Source organism: Manacus vitellinus, unplaced genomic scaffold (genome assembly GCF_001715985.3).
Source record: "Manacus vitellinus isolate BGI_N305 unplaced genomic scaffold, ASM171598v3 scaffold_26_pilon, whole genome shotgun sequence".
Taxonomy (NCBI): domain Eukaryota; kingdom Metazoa; phylum Chordata; class Aves; order Passeriformes; family Pipridae; genus Manacus; species Manacus vitellinus.
Window position 1 is genome coordinate 8391098 of NW_021939960.1, and position 16319 is coordinate 8407416.

The following is a 16319-nucleotide window of genomic DNA, read 5'->3' on the forward strand; positions in this document are numbered from 1 at the left end:
GAGCCAGCCTGCACACAGGCAGCATAGCACTCGGGAAGGGAAGTTAGAGCTTAAAAAAAGCTCTGCAAGAGAAGGTACGGCGCGGAGCAGATGGTGCGGCGCGAGCTTCCCGGGAAGAGCTGCTATTGCTCCCCATTAGGAAGCATATGGGCAGGCTCAGCTGCCTCCCCTCCTGCCCACGGCCCTTCCACTCGGCATTGCAAGGGCTCTGCTCCAGCACAGGGGGTTTGGAGGGTGCACCCCAGTAGGGCAGCACCTGCCCCGTGTCAGCCAGGGAGCCTCAGGGAGAGGAGCATTCAGCTCCTTGAGCGCCCGAGATGGAAGGAGAACGCAGAATTTTGGGAGTGCAACGCTGCCATCACCATCATCCTTCTGCACCGAACACCCACGGCGAGCAGGAGGCTGTGGTGCTGCTTGGCAGGGCGGGCAGCACTGCCAGGCTCTCCGTGCTGCCAGCGGGCACACGGGCTGCGCTCGCTTTGCAGCGTCTTAGTGCTCCAGCTCAAAACCACTGCTCCCCCAGGGGGGATTCCAGAGACCCTGGAGGATTCCGGTGTCTGGCTCTCCCTGGCCCTGGGAGCCAGGCAGCAGCCAGCATGGGGATGGGGCGGCGTTCCAGGGGAGCTTTTCAAGAATAAGTTGATTTTCACAGCTTTGAGGCGCAGCGAGGAACTCGCATCACGCTGCCAGCACCCGTTTGGGGAAGGCACGTGCTCCGTGTGGTGGGTCTGGGCTGGGCTCAGCCACCCCCACAGGTTTGGGTGCTGGGGGGTGGCTGGGAAGGCAGGGCTCTGCTCTCCTTCCCTGCTCCCACCTGGGGCCAGAGGCTCAACATGCTTTTGCATTCCCCCATTTCCAGATGGGCGGCAGAATCTGTCCCCTCCCCAGGAAAGGGTGAGGATCCTTCCCCACACAGGGACCCCCAGCCAGGGCAGCAGCACCCGTCAGCATCCAACAGGGACAATTACAGCCTTGCCAGGGTGATCCCAGTGGAAAGTCTTGCAGCACTGGTTTTGCCCAGACTGTTCTTTCATCCCTTAAGCACCTGCCTGTCTGATCCTCTCCCAGCCCCAATGGCCCCTGGGGACAGCGGTGGCTCACTCATCTGGAGGGGATTCACAGGGGATGGAGACAGAAAAGGTTCCAGTTCCTGCCCTGCAGAGCCAAACCCGGGCCTGTTAATGAGCCACATTTCATAAACGATGGAGGTGAATGCAGTTCGTTCCCTGCCTGGGAATTTCTCCCTCAAGATCCCCACTCCAGCATGGGATGGCACAGTGGGAAGGGTACCAATAGCTTGACTGACCACATCATATCAGGGCACAGCAGCTGTCCCAGAGGGCTCAGTCCAGACTCAAAACCCAAACCAGCTCAGTGATAAAGGGAAAAAAACACCAATACTTTGGACATCAGCCTGGAAAACACCCCAAACTCAGTATCCAGCAGTGCAGTTCTGGAGCTGTGAGCACAGAGCTGTGCCCAAGCACCAGCGAGCAACCAACACCCGTGGGAGCCCTCCATCATAATGACTCAATGATCTTAGAAGTATTTCCCAACCTCAATGATTCCATGATAAACACAAATAACAGTGCACACCCCCATTGAGGCACGTGGGGCTGCTGGGACTCACTGCCCCGGGCAAGCTCAGAGCCACCCAGGTGTATCCTGGCCCAGTCCCAGTCCCAGACAGGCCCCAGCCCAGCCCCAGCACCCTGAGAGGTGCTGCTTTCGCAGCTCACCACAACAAAACACCATGTGGGACCACATCAGAGCACCAAGCCTACACGAGGTCTGCTCTGGTACCCACAAGCCAGCACAGCCTCCCCAGCACATGCACGGGGCTGGGCACATTCACCCCATCCATCCTCCAGCTCCAATCCCAAATTTCAAGAGCCCCCCAGCTTAAGAACCAAGTGGACACATCCTACAGCCCCTCTGCTTCTCCTCACCACCCCTCAGGCTTCAATCAGAGCTCACAGAGGGCTTTTAGCTTGGAGGAAAAACACACAAATGTCTCCTGAAGTTGGGAGCACCAATTACACTGCTGATATTTAGGGCTTCCAGCACAACAAATGGAGCTTCAGCTTCATTAGGTACCATGCCAATTTAATCCAAGACATCCAGTACAGGGGGAGCTTAAATTAGTTTATCTGATGTTAACTTATAACAAGCAATATGTTACTGTGGGGATGGAAAGAAGTGACCTGTGAACTGTTTACATGGACCATGACCCATGGAAGAAACACACAGAGCCCTCCAAACACTGATTTAAGAAGCAGGGGGATGTATCCTACCTGTCTCCTCATACTCCTGTCACAGCACCCACCACCATGAACACTATGCAGCTGGGGATAGGGCACCCAATCATCCCTTTATATGGGAGAGGCCCTCGGGAGAGTGATGAGCTGCAGGGGCTTTGTTATGGCTGTGATTGCCAGGAGAAAGGTGGGGCTGGGCTGGGGGGGATGCTGTGTGAGCAGCCCGTGCATGGGCTTTGCCCCTCACCTTTTGGGGATTTCACAGGAACTGCCTGTAATTGTTTTGGTCAAGCTTTTATTGGGTGATTTAGGAGTTACAGCTGAGTTACTTCAACTCTCTCACGTGCTTTTCAGAGCTCTCAGGCCCTGTTGGTGCAAGGGAGGTGTGGGGTGCAAGTGGGGAGGAGGTGAGGTGCTCCCTGGCAAGGGGGATTTTCCCCTCTGTGCACACTGGCCAGACCTGCTGCCCGTTCCTGTCTCCTCCTTAGGGAGCAGGGCTCTGAATCACAGCCCACTTAATTTAAGTGTCCCTCTGCCACTGAATTAATCCCCTGTACTGCTGGGATCAGCTGGTTCCCTCCAAGCCCCTGAAATGACTTTCAGAGAGGATGAAGGAGGGATGTGGCACTGCCTGCCCACGCTGGGCTTTGCTGGGGTTGGAGTGATGCTCCAAGTGCCCTCATGGCATTCACACGCTGTCACCCTGGACTTCAGCAGTGGCAGCAGAGCCTGGACAGTGTCAGACCACCACTCACCAACATCAGAATGTCTACCACTGTCAGACCATCCACCACTGTCTGCCAAGCAAGCAGGGAAGCCCATGGGCTACAGCAGGGACTGTATCCACAGTGCAGCTCACCCATCCCAGGCCATGCTGTGCTCCCAGGCTGCTCCCACCCGGCAGCAGTGCCCTACAGGATGCTGCAAACCGGGTGACTTGGCCAGGCTTCCTTAATGGAGCCCAGCACGCTCTGGGGGAATTCCTCATGGCTGTGTCAGAGCAGGAAAGGTGGTTTATATCCTGTGCCTGGCCTGGAAGCGGCCCTGGCTGACCTGGGATGAGGGGGTTTAGGGTGAAACTGCTGACAGGCTGGGAAAACCCGTCCACAGGGTCAGCTGGGAAGGACAGAGCTGGCAGTGCCAGTGCCTGTGTCCAATGAGGTGCCCTGAGCGCTGGGAGGGCTCTGCCAACCTTTGCTCGCAGGCAGGATCCTCCCCCTTGCTCTGGAGGAAAGTTTGCTCGCTGTGGGTCTGCAACATGTGTGGTGCTGCCCAGGAAGTGGTGGAGCCACCATCCCTGAAAGTGTTCAAAGAACGTGCAGATGTGGGAACATGGCTGAGTGGTGGCTCTGCAGCACTGGGGGAATGGTTGGACTCCAGGATATTTTCCAGCTGGAACTGATGATCAGGGCACAAGACAGCCCCCACCCAGGGCAGCTCATTGGGGTTACAGGGTGGCCCCAGCCCTGCATCCCTTGTGCCAGTGGTTGCAAAATTCAGGGGCTGTAGGGAAATCTGTGCTGTCTGGGGGGCACAACCAAGCTCGCCTCAGCTCTGGTGGGGTCCAGAGCCACAGGCAGCCACAGTGCCATGGTGGTGGCCTCAGGACCCTTTCCCAGCCTGGGAAGCAGTGGTGCTGTGGAGGAGAAAGTGGCAGGGAGGGGAGGGGATGGCAGGCAGGGGCAGGCAGGGAGCTCCAGCCATGCAGGAACATTTCAGAGCTGGGTGTTAATCATTGATAGGTTTCTGGGAGCTGTTTGAGCCAAAGCCTCCCTCCCTGCTCCAGAGGGGGAAGCTCTGCACTGCTCTGGCCCGTGGGGATGTGGTGGCAGTGCCAGTACCCAGATCCCCCAGCACACAGGCAGCCCCATGGGGCAATGCTGGAGAAGACCCTGGTCTCCCCATGGCCATACCACCAGGGCTGTGGTGGGGCAAGGAGCCTGGCCAAGGGAGGTGTGATATCATCTCAGTTTTCTTCTGGCTTCTTCAGTTTTTTTGGTTTAGTTTTTTTTTTTTTCTGCATCCTCTCCAAGTTCTCTGTTGATTGCAAATCGTTATCATGAAAGCTCATCCGAGGCTGCAGCAGCAGATAACGCTGCACTGCCGGGCCGGCGGCTGGAGCTCATCGAGGCTGCGCTGCCTGAGAGTCCTGCGGCAGCTGCGGGTGGAAATAAAACTGCTAACGTGGGGGATTGATCATGTTCAGCCACCTCAGCCCATCGCTTCCTGCTCGGCAGAGCCCTCGCTGGGAGACGCTGAAATGCAGGCTCAGTGGGGGAATTTGCGCTGTGGGATGTCAGCACATGGACACTCGTGCCACTGGAGCTGGGGAGATGCCCCGTGGAGGGCTGAGACACGGCACAGGGGGTGCAGGAGACCCGGTACAACCCCACGTCGCCTTTACTATTATTACCAAGGGTCTGGCAGCAGGAGCTTCCCTGGGGTCATTTGTGACAGTGGAGGATCCAATGCCTCACAAAGGGAATGGCAATTACACCAGGATGCAGGGGGGATGTGCCCCCCAAAACAGCTGGACCGAACCCTGGAGGGGAGTGCTGACCAGTCCCCAGCACCATCCCCAGCCCTGCTGCTGGGCTGTCCCTGTGGTGGCCATCCCCACACTGTCCCCACAGCAGCCACAAGGCTCAGGGGCCTCATGCCAGAGCTCTTGACTCCTTATTTTGGCCCCATTGAGACCAGGCACTACCTGACCCAGCACTCTCAGCTCTGTGGAGCTGGGGCCATTCTGGTCCTACTGCTGGGAGCTGGGTGGAGAAAAATGCTTCTCCAAGGGATTTGTGTTGGTTTGTCCTTTTTTTTTTTTTTTTTTTTTATTGAAGTTGAAAGGCAATAAAAAGCTGGAGGATTAATTCCGGCTCTGCAGGATCTACCATGCTCCCGGTGACTGCGTCGCTCCAAGGGGCTGGCCCTGATAAGGAGCTGCAAATCCGAGCTGCCAAGTGCTGCCATCCCACCATAGCCTCAGAGGGGGATCAGGGATTTAGAGGGTCTGTGTGATGTCTAACAGGTTTAGAAAATATTGCCTGGGATTATCCACTCACGGTGGTGACCGGAGACCTCTGAGCTGCAGCAGATGCTGGCACCAGCTGATGTCTGCTGAGGGGGGTTCTTGCGTGTGGGAAACCTGTCCTGCGTGTATTTGCATTGGTGTGGGTGTTCACACGTGTGCACACGCGTGGATGGACGGCTCTGGGACAGGCTGTAGGTGTGCATGGGGCCGGTGGCCCGGTGACACCGCGGGGGCTGAGCCGTGCCCGGCCCCCCACGACTGCCAGCCCCGTGCTGGGTCTGAGGTGCCAGGATGGAACCGCGGGAGAGATGCTCCAGCCTCCGCTGCGCTGCAGCCCTGTAACAGCAGCTCTGACCGCCAGAGTTAACGATATCCACCCAATTAGCTCAGCCTAGCCCCAAGGATTAGCTGATGGAATCATCATCCCAAAGCGTAAGCAGTTAACGCTGCTAATTAGTCATCGCGTGAATCCCAACCCAACCACTAACTGCAGCGGCCGCGGTAGCCGTGGGCAAGGGGTGATGCCCACCCGGCCGGGCTCTGGGAGACGGGAGCTGTTTACGGAGAATTTGCCGGGCTCGGGGATCCGTTATTTTTACACGTTGCCATAGCTACTGATACCATTATAAAATTAAGCCTGAACCATGCGGAAGAAATGGATCTGTCAGAAGGAATTATTTTCGGGAGCGCGCTGTTGGTCCGAGCGCTGCCCCCCCCCAAGGGCCGGCGACGAGGGGCCGAGCCCGGCGGGGTGATGGGGGTCCCCGCATCCTGCCCACGGGCACGTCGCTGGGCTGAGGCGCCGGCAAGGCTGCGGAGCTCCGGGATCGCCCGGAGCCACCGGCGCCAGCACAGCCCCTCCGGGCTGGCAGCAGCACTGGGCACGTCCGGGGCGAACAAAAGCCCGCTGAGAGGGAGCTTTCAGCCTGCGCCGTGCTGCCTCCCGCAGCGCCTGCTTTCTCCCTTCTCCTGCCTCTCTCAATATTTTTCCCTTTCCCTGCACTTCTCCGCGGAGGGACACTTGTGCCGGGCTCAGGGGCTGCCAGCGCTGGGGCCACGGCCAAGCACAGCCGCACTTTAAGGTCGCTCCCTGGAGCAGTGGGGAGCTCCAGGGACCCCGCAACATCCTGCCCTCGGGACAGGGAGCTCTCCAAAGGTTTTCCCTACCCTGAGCACTTCTCCCTGGAGTGTCCCCAGGAGCGTGCACAGCTCACTAGGGGTACAACGTACATGTGGCTGTGGGGGGCACCAGGACCACTCCAGTGTGCCACCAACAGCTGATCCAGCATGAAGAGCCCTTGGCACCCCAGTGCAGGCAGGAAAGCCCCTCCTGCCCACCCTGGAACCCTCACGCAGGCACTGGCAAGACCCAGCATTGCAGCTGGATCCGCCCTCCCCGTGCTGGCTCCAGAGGGCGATTGTCCCTGACCAATGTCCCGTCCAACATCGAAAGCACAAAGTGAGTCTTTCTTAAGCACTGGATGTTCCTGTTTGTCCCACGGCCCTGGAAACCCCTTTTTAATCACTGCCAGTCTTGGCCTCATGGCGTCCCACAGTGAAGGACCGCACGGGCCAAAGGAGTGTTGGGTACAAAGGATGTGACATTTTCATTTTCACTGCCTGCCCCCTCTGCCTGTGATAGAAGAGGTGAGGAATGGTCAGAGGGCAGCCCCCCAGCCACCCCAAGCCCCTTCAGCTCCATGGATTAAATGAAAATGATTCCAGGTCTGGCAGAGAGGTTCCCACTATCAATAACTGCAATGGCACAGCCTCCTACTAGACACCAGAGAATCCACAGGGACAAGCAGCATCTTCCAAACACCTCCTCTTCTTCTCAACTTAGAGCTCTGGACTGCAGTCTGGGGGTCCCAGTTCACTTTGTGGGCAGGGCCAGGCAGTGCCCAGGAGTCCACCTCCTCCCCAAACACCCCGGTGTCCCAGTGCTCTGGGGTGGCCGCCTCATACCCCGGCTGTCACTGGGACTGTGCCTGGGGGGCTGGAGAAACCCCCACTGGGCTGGTGAGGGCCCTCACTCCATCAGGAACCCTGGAGGGGACGAGGCTGTCAGTGAGGCTGTGGCACTGAAACAGTTCCTATGACAACCCCAAATCCCAGACCTGTTCATCCCCTTTGGTGAAAATCCACAACAACCGTGAAACCGGGGAATAAGATTCAGTAGTAAGACGTGAAATAAATCAGGACCAGTGTAAAGCATGTCACCGTTTTACTTTGGCTTTGTTCCTTTCCAAGGAAAAGCCTGAGAAACCGGGAGCTGCAAAGGGGTGAGCTAACAGGTTTGGAATCGGAGAGAGAAGGTTCTGACCGTGCAACATTCCAGAGCTTCTCCTTCCTGTTCCCTCTCCTGTCAGGAGCCCAGCCCAGGGATGACAGTGGGCATAAGCGAAACCCTTGGGGCATTTTTTGGGGACAATCAAAGTGTCTCCGAGACCCTCTCCCTTCTCTCCAAGCCCCTCAAGGCAGCTGGCTGCTCCTTCAGCTCCTTCTGCTGCTCCCTGCTGTGTCCTGGCACACCATCCCCATGGCATTGCCTGGTTCTTTTGGTAGCACAGGGTTCCCCTGGCATCACAGGGTGCTTGTGGCATTGTGGGGGCCCTGTGGGGTTCCTGTGACATCAGATGCTCTTGGACCCATGGACTTTTGGGGGATGCTGGTGTGCAAATGGATCAGCCTGTCTCTCCCTGGGGATGGGCTTGTGCCCACCACAGTTACATGGTGGAAAGGACAGGGATGGAAATGGGGATGGGGACAGAGCAGGGGTGCAAGGGTGTCTTGGACAGAGAGAGCCACAAACCAGGCCCTTGGCTGGAGCCACTTCCCTGTCAGCCACTGGAGGGGACCAGTTGGAGCAACACTGGCTCCAGGAGATGATGTCCCTCAGGCACCTATTCCTGTGACAGACACTGCCACCGTGGAGGATCTCTGCTCATCGTGGAGCCGGAGCATCCCAGGGCAGGGCATGAAGCATTTATCCCTGTCTCTCCCTTTTTCTTCTTGCCCAGCCCTGGCTTCAGCACAGCTAAGAATTGTCCCACTCCCCATGAGTGCAGTCAGCTCTCTCCTGTCCCCCAGGACACCAGGGAAATGCCTGCAGCCCCCTGTTTCAGCCAGCCCACACACTAGCTGAGACCACACTCTTCCTCAGCATTAATTAAACTACTGCTGCCCTCCCCTTGCTGCAAGGACCAGCCCCCTCCATCAGCCACTCTCTCCAGACTAATTGCTCTCTGTTATTCCATGTTTTCTGTCATGCTCCCCCTTGGCTCCTGGCACAGCCCATGCCTCCCACACTGGCTCCCCAGCACAGTACAGCACAGCACAGCACAGCACAGCACACAGCACCACCCTGGCAGGCCCTGACAGCCCTCTGGCACTGGCACCTCCAGGAGAAAATTCCCACCTCCCAGATCAGAGGTCCGTCGGAGCAGTCCCTGAGCATCCCCTGGCCACCCAGACACACATCCCAGTGCAGCCCAGCCCTTTTTCTTGACTTTGCCATCCCATGGGGTCCTGGCACTGGGCTCACACATCACGCAGAGGAAAAGCGCAGCTAAACCTGGCACAATACCACCCTGGGGTGTCCGTGCACAGGGTTCAGCAGCAGGACACAGTCCAAAACCTGTTTGGAGCTTGGTCTCCCCCCTGGGACACCAAGCCTCTCCCACCACCCATCCAGGCACCACCTCAGCTCCATACTGAAGTGAAGCCTCTGCCACCTTCACTCAGCCCTGGCTGTGGCAGAGGAGCCTGGTGGGTGCCAGCCTCAAACCCCAGCGTTGCCCTGTGCCCCCCAGCCATGGCAGCTCCCGACCTCCCACACACCCCTCTCGTCTTGCTCAAGTACCCAGCGGGTGACTCAGTGGGATGTGACAACCAGCGGCACCAGGAAAACACCCCAGTGAATCCATGACCCCAGCAGTGCCTGACACTGCCCCCAAGCGAGGTGTTGCCCCCCAAGCCAGGTGTTGTCCCCTGAGGAAGGTGCTGCCCCCTGAGTGAGGCTCTGCCCCCCGAGCGAGGTGCTCCCCAGCGAGCTCCTACCTTGTGTCCGTGCTCGGGCGCTTGTTTGTGCTTTCACTGCCGGCACACCCCGGGCTGGTGGCTTAAAGGATTTTCCTTTAATAACCACCAAATCCCTCCCCTGGGCAGTAAGCCGCAGACCTGGGCCCTTTCCTAGGTGCAGAGCGCTCCACCGTGCTCTGCTCGCTCCCTGCTTTGCATATGCTCCTATCAAACTGGATTTCCCCACTCCTGATCCAGCCCAGTACTTAAAAAGCTCTAAATCCCCTTGAATTTCATTTCCCCTGGTCCTCGAGGTCTATCCCCGGTTTCGGTCTCACCCACATATTTTAAATATTCCTGTTCACAGCCTTGATGTGAGATTTCCGCCAGTTTTGGTGTCGTCCCTGTGCAGAGCCCGGGCAACCCTTGTCCTGCTCAGAGCAGCCACTGCCTTGGCTGGGAAATGATCCGTGGCATTGTCATGGCTCCACTGAGGATCCAGCACTGGGGAAAGCTTCGGTCTGGCACTCCCACCCCATAGCCCCATGCTGAGGGGGCCAGGTTGAGGACAGGCACTGGATCCCTGCCCTGGCAAACTCCACCCCCCATCACCATGCCCACAGGGTGCTGAGCGTTCCCGAACTGTCTCTGAGAAAGAACTGACCCCAAACTGTCCCCAGGACACGTCCCCAGAGGAGGGGACTCTTATTCAGTCATGCAAATAAATTTCCGTTGTAGCTCTTCTCCCCCCTGTGACAATTCTGTCCTCACGAGGATCTCCCTGCCAGCCACACTCCCCGGGGCTGCGCAGTCTTGTTTCACTTCTCTTTTCTGATTTCATGGGAAAAAGTAGATAAATCTGAAAACTAGCAAGTGCAGCAGCTTCTGAGGTCACAGGCAGCAGTGGCAGCAGGTTCCTCTGCCTGGAAAGCCCGTTTTGGCCTCAGCCCCTCCCGCCACGGGGGTTTCTGAAGGCCTCATGTGATCCCCCCAGGATCCTGCAGGACTGGCGCTATTGCTCTTGCCCTGAGCACAGTAAAACTGGACAGCATGGTTGTTTGATGGCTTTAATGAGGGTGGTGACAAGATAACACAAATTATGGACCTGTGAGCTGGGAAAGTGCCAGTGGAGGCCTGTGCTGGTGGGCACAGGCAAGCATGAGGCCCCCCTGGCGTCATCAGCACCAAACACCTTGCACAGCGCAGAGATGCTTGGCCTCGTGGTCTGATCCAGTGGTTGAGATGGCTGCTGGGTCCTGGGAGAGCTGCTGCCCAGCCCTGGCACAGCAGGTCCAGCCCTGAGATGGGAATAAACAGGAGGAAGCTTGGCTCTGAGAATGGCGCGCTGAGCTGAGACCGGGGTGCGCCACGTAAACAGCTCCACTTCTTCTTTACTGTGCCCTGCAGAAACATCCCTGCTTCCTCCCCACCACGGCTTGGCCGCGCAGGCCGTGGTGCCATGCGTCACTTGGCAGCTACCCTGAGGCTGGCGTACTCCGTGCAGGCTGTGCCCGCGCTCCTGCCGCGCCGGGGGGCCGTGGGCAGGGCCTGCAGGTCGGCGTAGTGGATGTCGTTCTCCTCCTTGCTGCTCTGCTGCAGAAGTGCACACAAATGGGAGATGATGCCACAGCAAAAATCTTGCAAAAATAACCCCAACCCTATTTCACGGAATCACAGGATATCCCCTGGGTTGGAAGGGACCCACAGGGATCATCGAGTCCAACTCCTGGCCTCACACAGGGCAACACCAAGAACCAGGTTCAAGCCAGGCTGGTGGTGATACGGCTGCAGAGGTGGCCCCGTGCTGCAGTGCAGACTGTGCTGGGACCACATGCAGGCAGCTGCTGCCCACCCGAGGTCCCCCTTGGTCCCAGAGACTTGCAGAGTTACAGCAAGCCGGGGCATTGGAATGGGATGCACTTCCCCCTATTCACAGATCGCTCTTACCTGGCTGGGCAGGTGGGAGCTCTCTGCATCCAGAACTTCACTGCAGAGGGAAGGACAACCATTAGAACTAAAGGAATCTGGGTCCCCTCCCACCCAGCACAGCCTCCCTCAATTCCCCTCCCGAATTTCAGCAGGATGCCCATGCTGAAGGCAGAGAGGGACAACGTGCTGTCTGTGCTCCTGGGCTGGGCTCAGACACCGCAGTGAGGGGCTGCAGGGAGCTCCCTGGTGCTGGGTGCTCCCCACCAGGCACTTCTGTGAAACACAGAGAGAAGCAGCACAGCACAGTAAAGGACCTTTTCTGGGGCAAATTATTGCTCCAGAGAGTTAAAAAAAACCAGCATAAAGCAGGTGGATAAGGCAGTTTGCTCACCTCAGGGTGCAGAAGGAAGAGGTGGTGGGTACAAACCTGCGGGTGCTGGGGGTCCCTGCACAGCACTGCAGAGAGGTGGGTGGGAAGCTGCCCACGGCTGCTGGCCTGGCTGGGCACGGGCTGCCCACCCTGCCTTGGCGCTTCCTCCTGTACAGGCAAAGGGCGACGAGGAGGCCGAGGACAAGGAGGAAGCAGAGCACCACAACTGCAGCCACCATGCTGGGAACCACAGCTGCCTCTGTGGAGACAGAGGTAGAGCAGGAGAAGGTGGTGGGTGCAGAGCAGTGTGGGACCTTGCTGCAGGTAGGGTGGGGGCTGTGGGATGGGGTCCCTGGGAGCAGCATCCTGCTGGGCTGCACTCACCAAGCACAGACACCTCTGTGCCAGTTCCACGCCGAAACACCTCATCCTCACCAGTCAGGGACTTGGTGAACTTCACACAGTAATAGGTGCCGACATCCTCGGGCTGAACATCCCTGATGTGGATGGTGAAGTCTGTGTCGGATCCACTCACGGCTCTCGTCACACGGGGAGCAGAGCCCGTGTCCGCATAGATGGTCCTGTTCCCACTGCCCCAGCCCTTCAGCCACTTCACAGGACCAGGTTCACTGGATCCAGACACGGTGCAGCCCAGGGTGAGCGTCTTCCCCACTGTCACCGACACCTTGTCCTGGGGCTGGTGCAGCTTGAAGTCCTGACCCCCCCGAGCACCTGTACCTGGGCACAGCAACAGGAGGGTTTGGGGGTGAGTGATGGGGTGAGGCGAGGGCTGGCTCACAGGCAGAGCAGCTGAGAGATATCCTGGGATGTGGTACAGGCAAAGTGCAGGCACTGGGAGAGAGGAAGCCGAGTTCAAAATGAACAAGGGGCAAATCTGAAAAATGAGCAGGTTGCCCAGGGCAGTGGTGGGGTTACCATCCCTGGAGGGATTTAAATGACATACAGATGTGGCAGTTGGGGACATGGTTTAGTGATGGCCTTGGCAGTGCTGGGGGAATGGTTGGACCTGAGGATTCTGAGATCTTTTCCAAGCTAAATGGTTCTGTGATTCCATGATTTGATAAATCTACACCCTGTCGTGTCATTTGCAGGAGGTGCTGCAGGTGCCTGGAGGCCAGAGAGGTACAGAGGGAGCCAAGGGGAATTCCTGCCAGGAAAAACAACCGAGTGCTGTTAAACGTTAACGCCCTGGCTCTGTTCCATACAAGTCAGGATTACTGGGGCTCCATGAGGAATTGGGGTTCGCAGCCAGGAGCCAACCAGGAGCTGGCTCTGGGCAGGGATGTGCAGCCCCGGAGTCCAGCACAGCTCCCACACTCCTTGTCCTCAAATCCCTCTTGCACCCCAAAACCCTTCCAGTCCCCAAATCTCCCCTTTTCCCAAACCCCTTCATTCCCAAACCCCTCCTGCCCCCAGACCTCTCCTGCCCAAATCCCCCGGTGTGCTCGGCACCCGCTCGGCTGGGCTCGACTCGGCTGTGCTCTTCTCCGGAGCTGGGCTCTGCAGCCCCGGGGACGCTTTGCCACCAAAAGGTGGTCGCGGAAGGAACCCCCCCGCCCGGTGCTTATCTTTGGCGCCCGCTCGCATTAATGACCGTGTGGGACGGGGCAGGGAGCGGGGGGCTCGGGGCTCCACTCCGACTCACCCGAGAGCTGCCGCTGAACGGGGCTGCGCTGCCCGGACTGGAGCGGAGCTGCCGCCGCGGCCATGGGCTCTGCCCAAACTTTGGGAAGGAAAAGGAGAAGCAGGACAGGAAACGGAGGCGAGCGGGTGGTTAACGCTTTGATGCCTGCCCGGCAGAGCCGCGCATCACTCGCGTCGGGCATCAGCCCCGTCGGGCATCACCCCTGACGGGCATAACCCCTGACGGGCATCACCCCCGGGTCGCCCGGCCCCGAGGGGCTGCACTGGACTCCGAACAGGGAGCCGGACGGGCTCTGCGACCTCCCCGGTTCGGTGCAGGGCCGGAGCACCGGGGCCCCTGGCCCAGCTCTGCACCACCGACCCATGGGAGACACCACCCCGCCCCCCGATCCTGCTGGCAAAGGATGGGTGTTCCCCCGACGCCCCGGGGTGCTGAGCCACAGGCTGGGGCCACATGTGGGAGAGTGTGAGGCACCAGGGCCCCTCTCTCTGGCTGCCCAGTGCCCGTGGCCATGGCTGTGGCTTTGGCACATATCTGAGGGGAAAGTGGGATGGACATCACCATTTTGGACCAGCCTCGTGATGAGAACACTGGGGAACAACGAGGACACGATTGCACAGAGGAACTGGGCCATTGGTGGCCTCTTTCCTTCCCTTTTGCTGGGTGCGTGCAGCACCCTGCTGAGCTGAGTCCAGTCCAGCTGAGCCGAGTCAGGTTGAGCCTAGTCCAGCAGAGCTGAGAGAAGCCCAGACATCAGGGAGTGAGACGTGGGGATATCCATGGCTCCAGGAACAGAGGTGCTGCCTCTCACCTGCCTGATGCTGCTCCTGCTCTGCAGAGCCCCGGGTAAGTGGGGCCCGCACAGCCCCAGAGCTTTTCCAATGCATGCTTCTGCATACTGCTGGCTGGGCAGTCCTTCCCTGTGCCTGGGGATATCCAAGGCTCTCCTCTCACTGCCTCCCTTCCAACCTGCTTTTATCCCTGGACAAAGAGTTTGGTTAACTCCAGTCCTGTCCCAGGAGCTCCAGGCTCTCCCTGTCCCTCACTCCCCAGCAGCAAGGAACAGGAACATCTCTCCTGCTCCTGGCGCCTGTGTTCAGGTGCAGGTGCCCAGGGGGGTCAGGACTTCAAGGTGCACCAGCCCCAGGACAAAGTGTCGGTGAAAGCGGGGGAACTGCACCATCTCTGGATACAGTGAAATTGGTCCTGTGAAGTGGCTGAAGGGCTGGGGCAGTGGGAACAGGACCATCTATGCAGAGACAGGCTCTGCTCCCCGTGTGACGAGAGCCGTGAGTGGATCCGACACAGACTTCACCATCCACATCAGGGATGTTCAGCCCGAGGATGTCGGCACCTATTACTGCGTGAAGTTCACCAAGTCCCTGACTGGTGGGAATGAGGTGTTTCGGCGTGGAACTGGCACAGAGGTGTCTGTGCTTGGTGAGTGAGGGATCCCAGAGCAGCTCCTGGGGGGAGCCAGCCAGCCCCAGTGGGCTTTTGCTTAGGTGAGCATGGATGGGGAGGGGGCTTTGGGGTGGTCCCAGGAGAGGATGCCATGGGCCATCCCTATGCTCTGCCCCTGCAAACCATGGGGCTGGGCAGGGGGACAAGTCTGACACCCTGTGCTTATCTCCCGCACAGCCCAACCCTCCCCCCCGATCGTGTCTGGGCCCAACCAGAGAGCGGGGCCGGGGCAATCAGTGGCTTTCAACTGCATGGCTGAAGGGTTCTTTCCCAAAGACATCAGCGTGAAATGGTTCAAGGACAGGGCCCCCATCTCATCTCAGCTGCCCCAGGTCACTGAATGGCGGGAGAAATCCTACAACATGTCCAGCAGTGTGACAGTGGTCCTAGGGGAGGGTGACGTCCCCTCACGGCTCATCTGTGAGGTGCAGCACTCTGCGTCAGAGACCCTGCTGCGGGGGATGTACCAGCTCAACAGAGTCCTGAGAGGTGAGGGCTGGGGCACTTGTGCTGGGGTGTCCTGCTCCTGTGGGGCTGGGGGTCCTGGAGTGGGTACAGTGGGTCATGGGGTGGGGACAGGGCACCCTGCGGGCAGCAGAGCCAGGGATGTCAGACACCAGGCGCTGCCTCTCTTCCCAGTTTCCCCCAGTGTGGATGTGAGCCCTGACCAGACGAGCCCCATTGAGCTGAACAAGACTGTGAAATTCACCTGCCACGTGAAGGGCTTTTACCCAGCGAATGTGGCTGTTTCCTGGCTGGAGAATGGGATGAAGATGAAGGTGCAGAACGACTCCCGGCCATCGCTGTTGCACCAGGGCTTGTTGGAGCTGAGGAGCCAGGTGGAGGTGCAAGCAACAGAGGAGAGGAATGGGTCTGTGTTCACCTGCCTGGTGGTACATGATGATCAGGCTCCTGTCAACCAGTCAGCCATCCTGTGGATCACCAGCCAGAAGGGACCAAGCAAGTGGTCCCAGATAAATAGTGGTGCGTCAAAGCTGGGTGGGGTGCCTGCCAGGGTGGCTGTATGGTGTAACCCCCTGAGAAAGCTCAAAGTCCCAGAAAAGGCTCCTTCTGGGGCCAGGAATGCCTTTCCTTGCGACCTGGTTGCTCACATCCTCTGTCCCCACTGCAGGTGTGAACCTTTCATCCAGCCTCCTCCTCCTGTGGCTTGGCATGCTGCTGGAGAAGGGAATCCTCGGTGGGCTCCTCTTCTTCCTCTTCAACCGCACAAAGAAGGAAGTGCTGAGGATGCTGACCTGTCCCACTGTTCCTCAAGGCGGGTCCCAGGGCTTGGCCACCACCAGCCATGTCGTGTGAGCATGGAAAAAAATGCACCAGGATGCAGAGGATGCCCTGGGTTGTTCTGTGCTGTCAGTCCTGGGCACCCAACCCTGTCTGTGACCCATCCACCTGCCCTCCTCCAGGGCTTGGTGCTGCCCATCCCAGTGTTTGGTGCTGCCCATCCCAGTGCCGGGTGCCTGATGCCTTGTGCCTGGTGCTGCCCAACCCCATGCCCAGTGCTCAGTGCCCGGTGCCTGGTGCTCAGTGTTGCCCATCCTGGTCCCCCATGCCTGGTTCCCT

General features: G+C 58.8%; 2 protein-coding genes across 2 annotated transcripts; one reads left to right on the top strand and one right to left on the bottom strand.

The window, feature by feature from the left end:
* Window positions 1–10368: 10368 nt before the first annotated feature.
* LOC103758420 lies at window positions 10369–12974 on the bottom strand. The gene is made up of 4 exons (XM_018073928.2): window positions 11993–12974; window positions 11666–11867; window positions 11257–11296; window positions 10369–10902 (listed from the first exon to the last, which is right to left on the bottom strand). Exons 1-4 carry the CDS (start codon window positions 12591–12593, stop codon window positions 10774–10776), a joined length of 972 nt encoding a protein of 323 aa, XP_017929417.2. The 5' UTR covers window positions 12594–12974; the 3' UTR covers window positions 10369–10773.
* Window positions 12975–13855: 881 nt separating this feature from the next.
* Window positions 13856–16055, top strand: LOC108639922 (tyrosine-protein phosphatase non-receptor type substrate 1-like). Its single transcript, XM_029960401.1, has 6 exons — window positions 13856–13937; window positions 14040–14120; window positions 14538–14714; window positions 14916–15227; window positions 15378–15722; window positions 15871–16055. Exons 1-6 carry the CDS (start codon window positions 13856–13858, stop codon window positions 16053–16055), a joined length of 1182 nt encoding a protein of 393 aa, XP_029816261.1.
* Window positions 16056–16319: the final 264 nt, after the last annotated feature.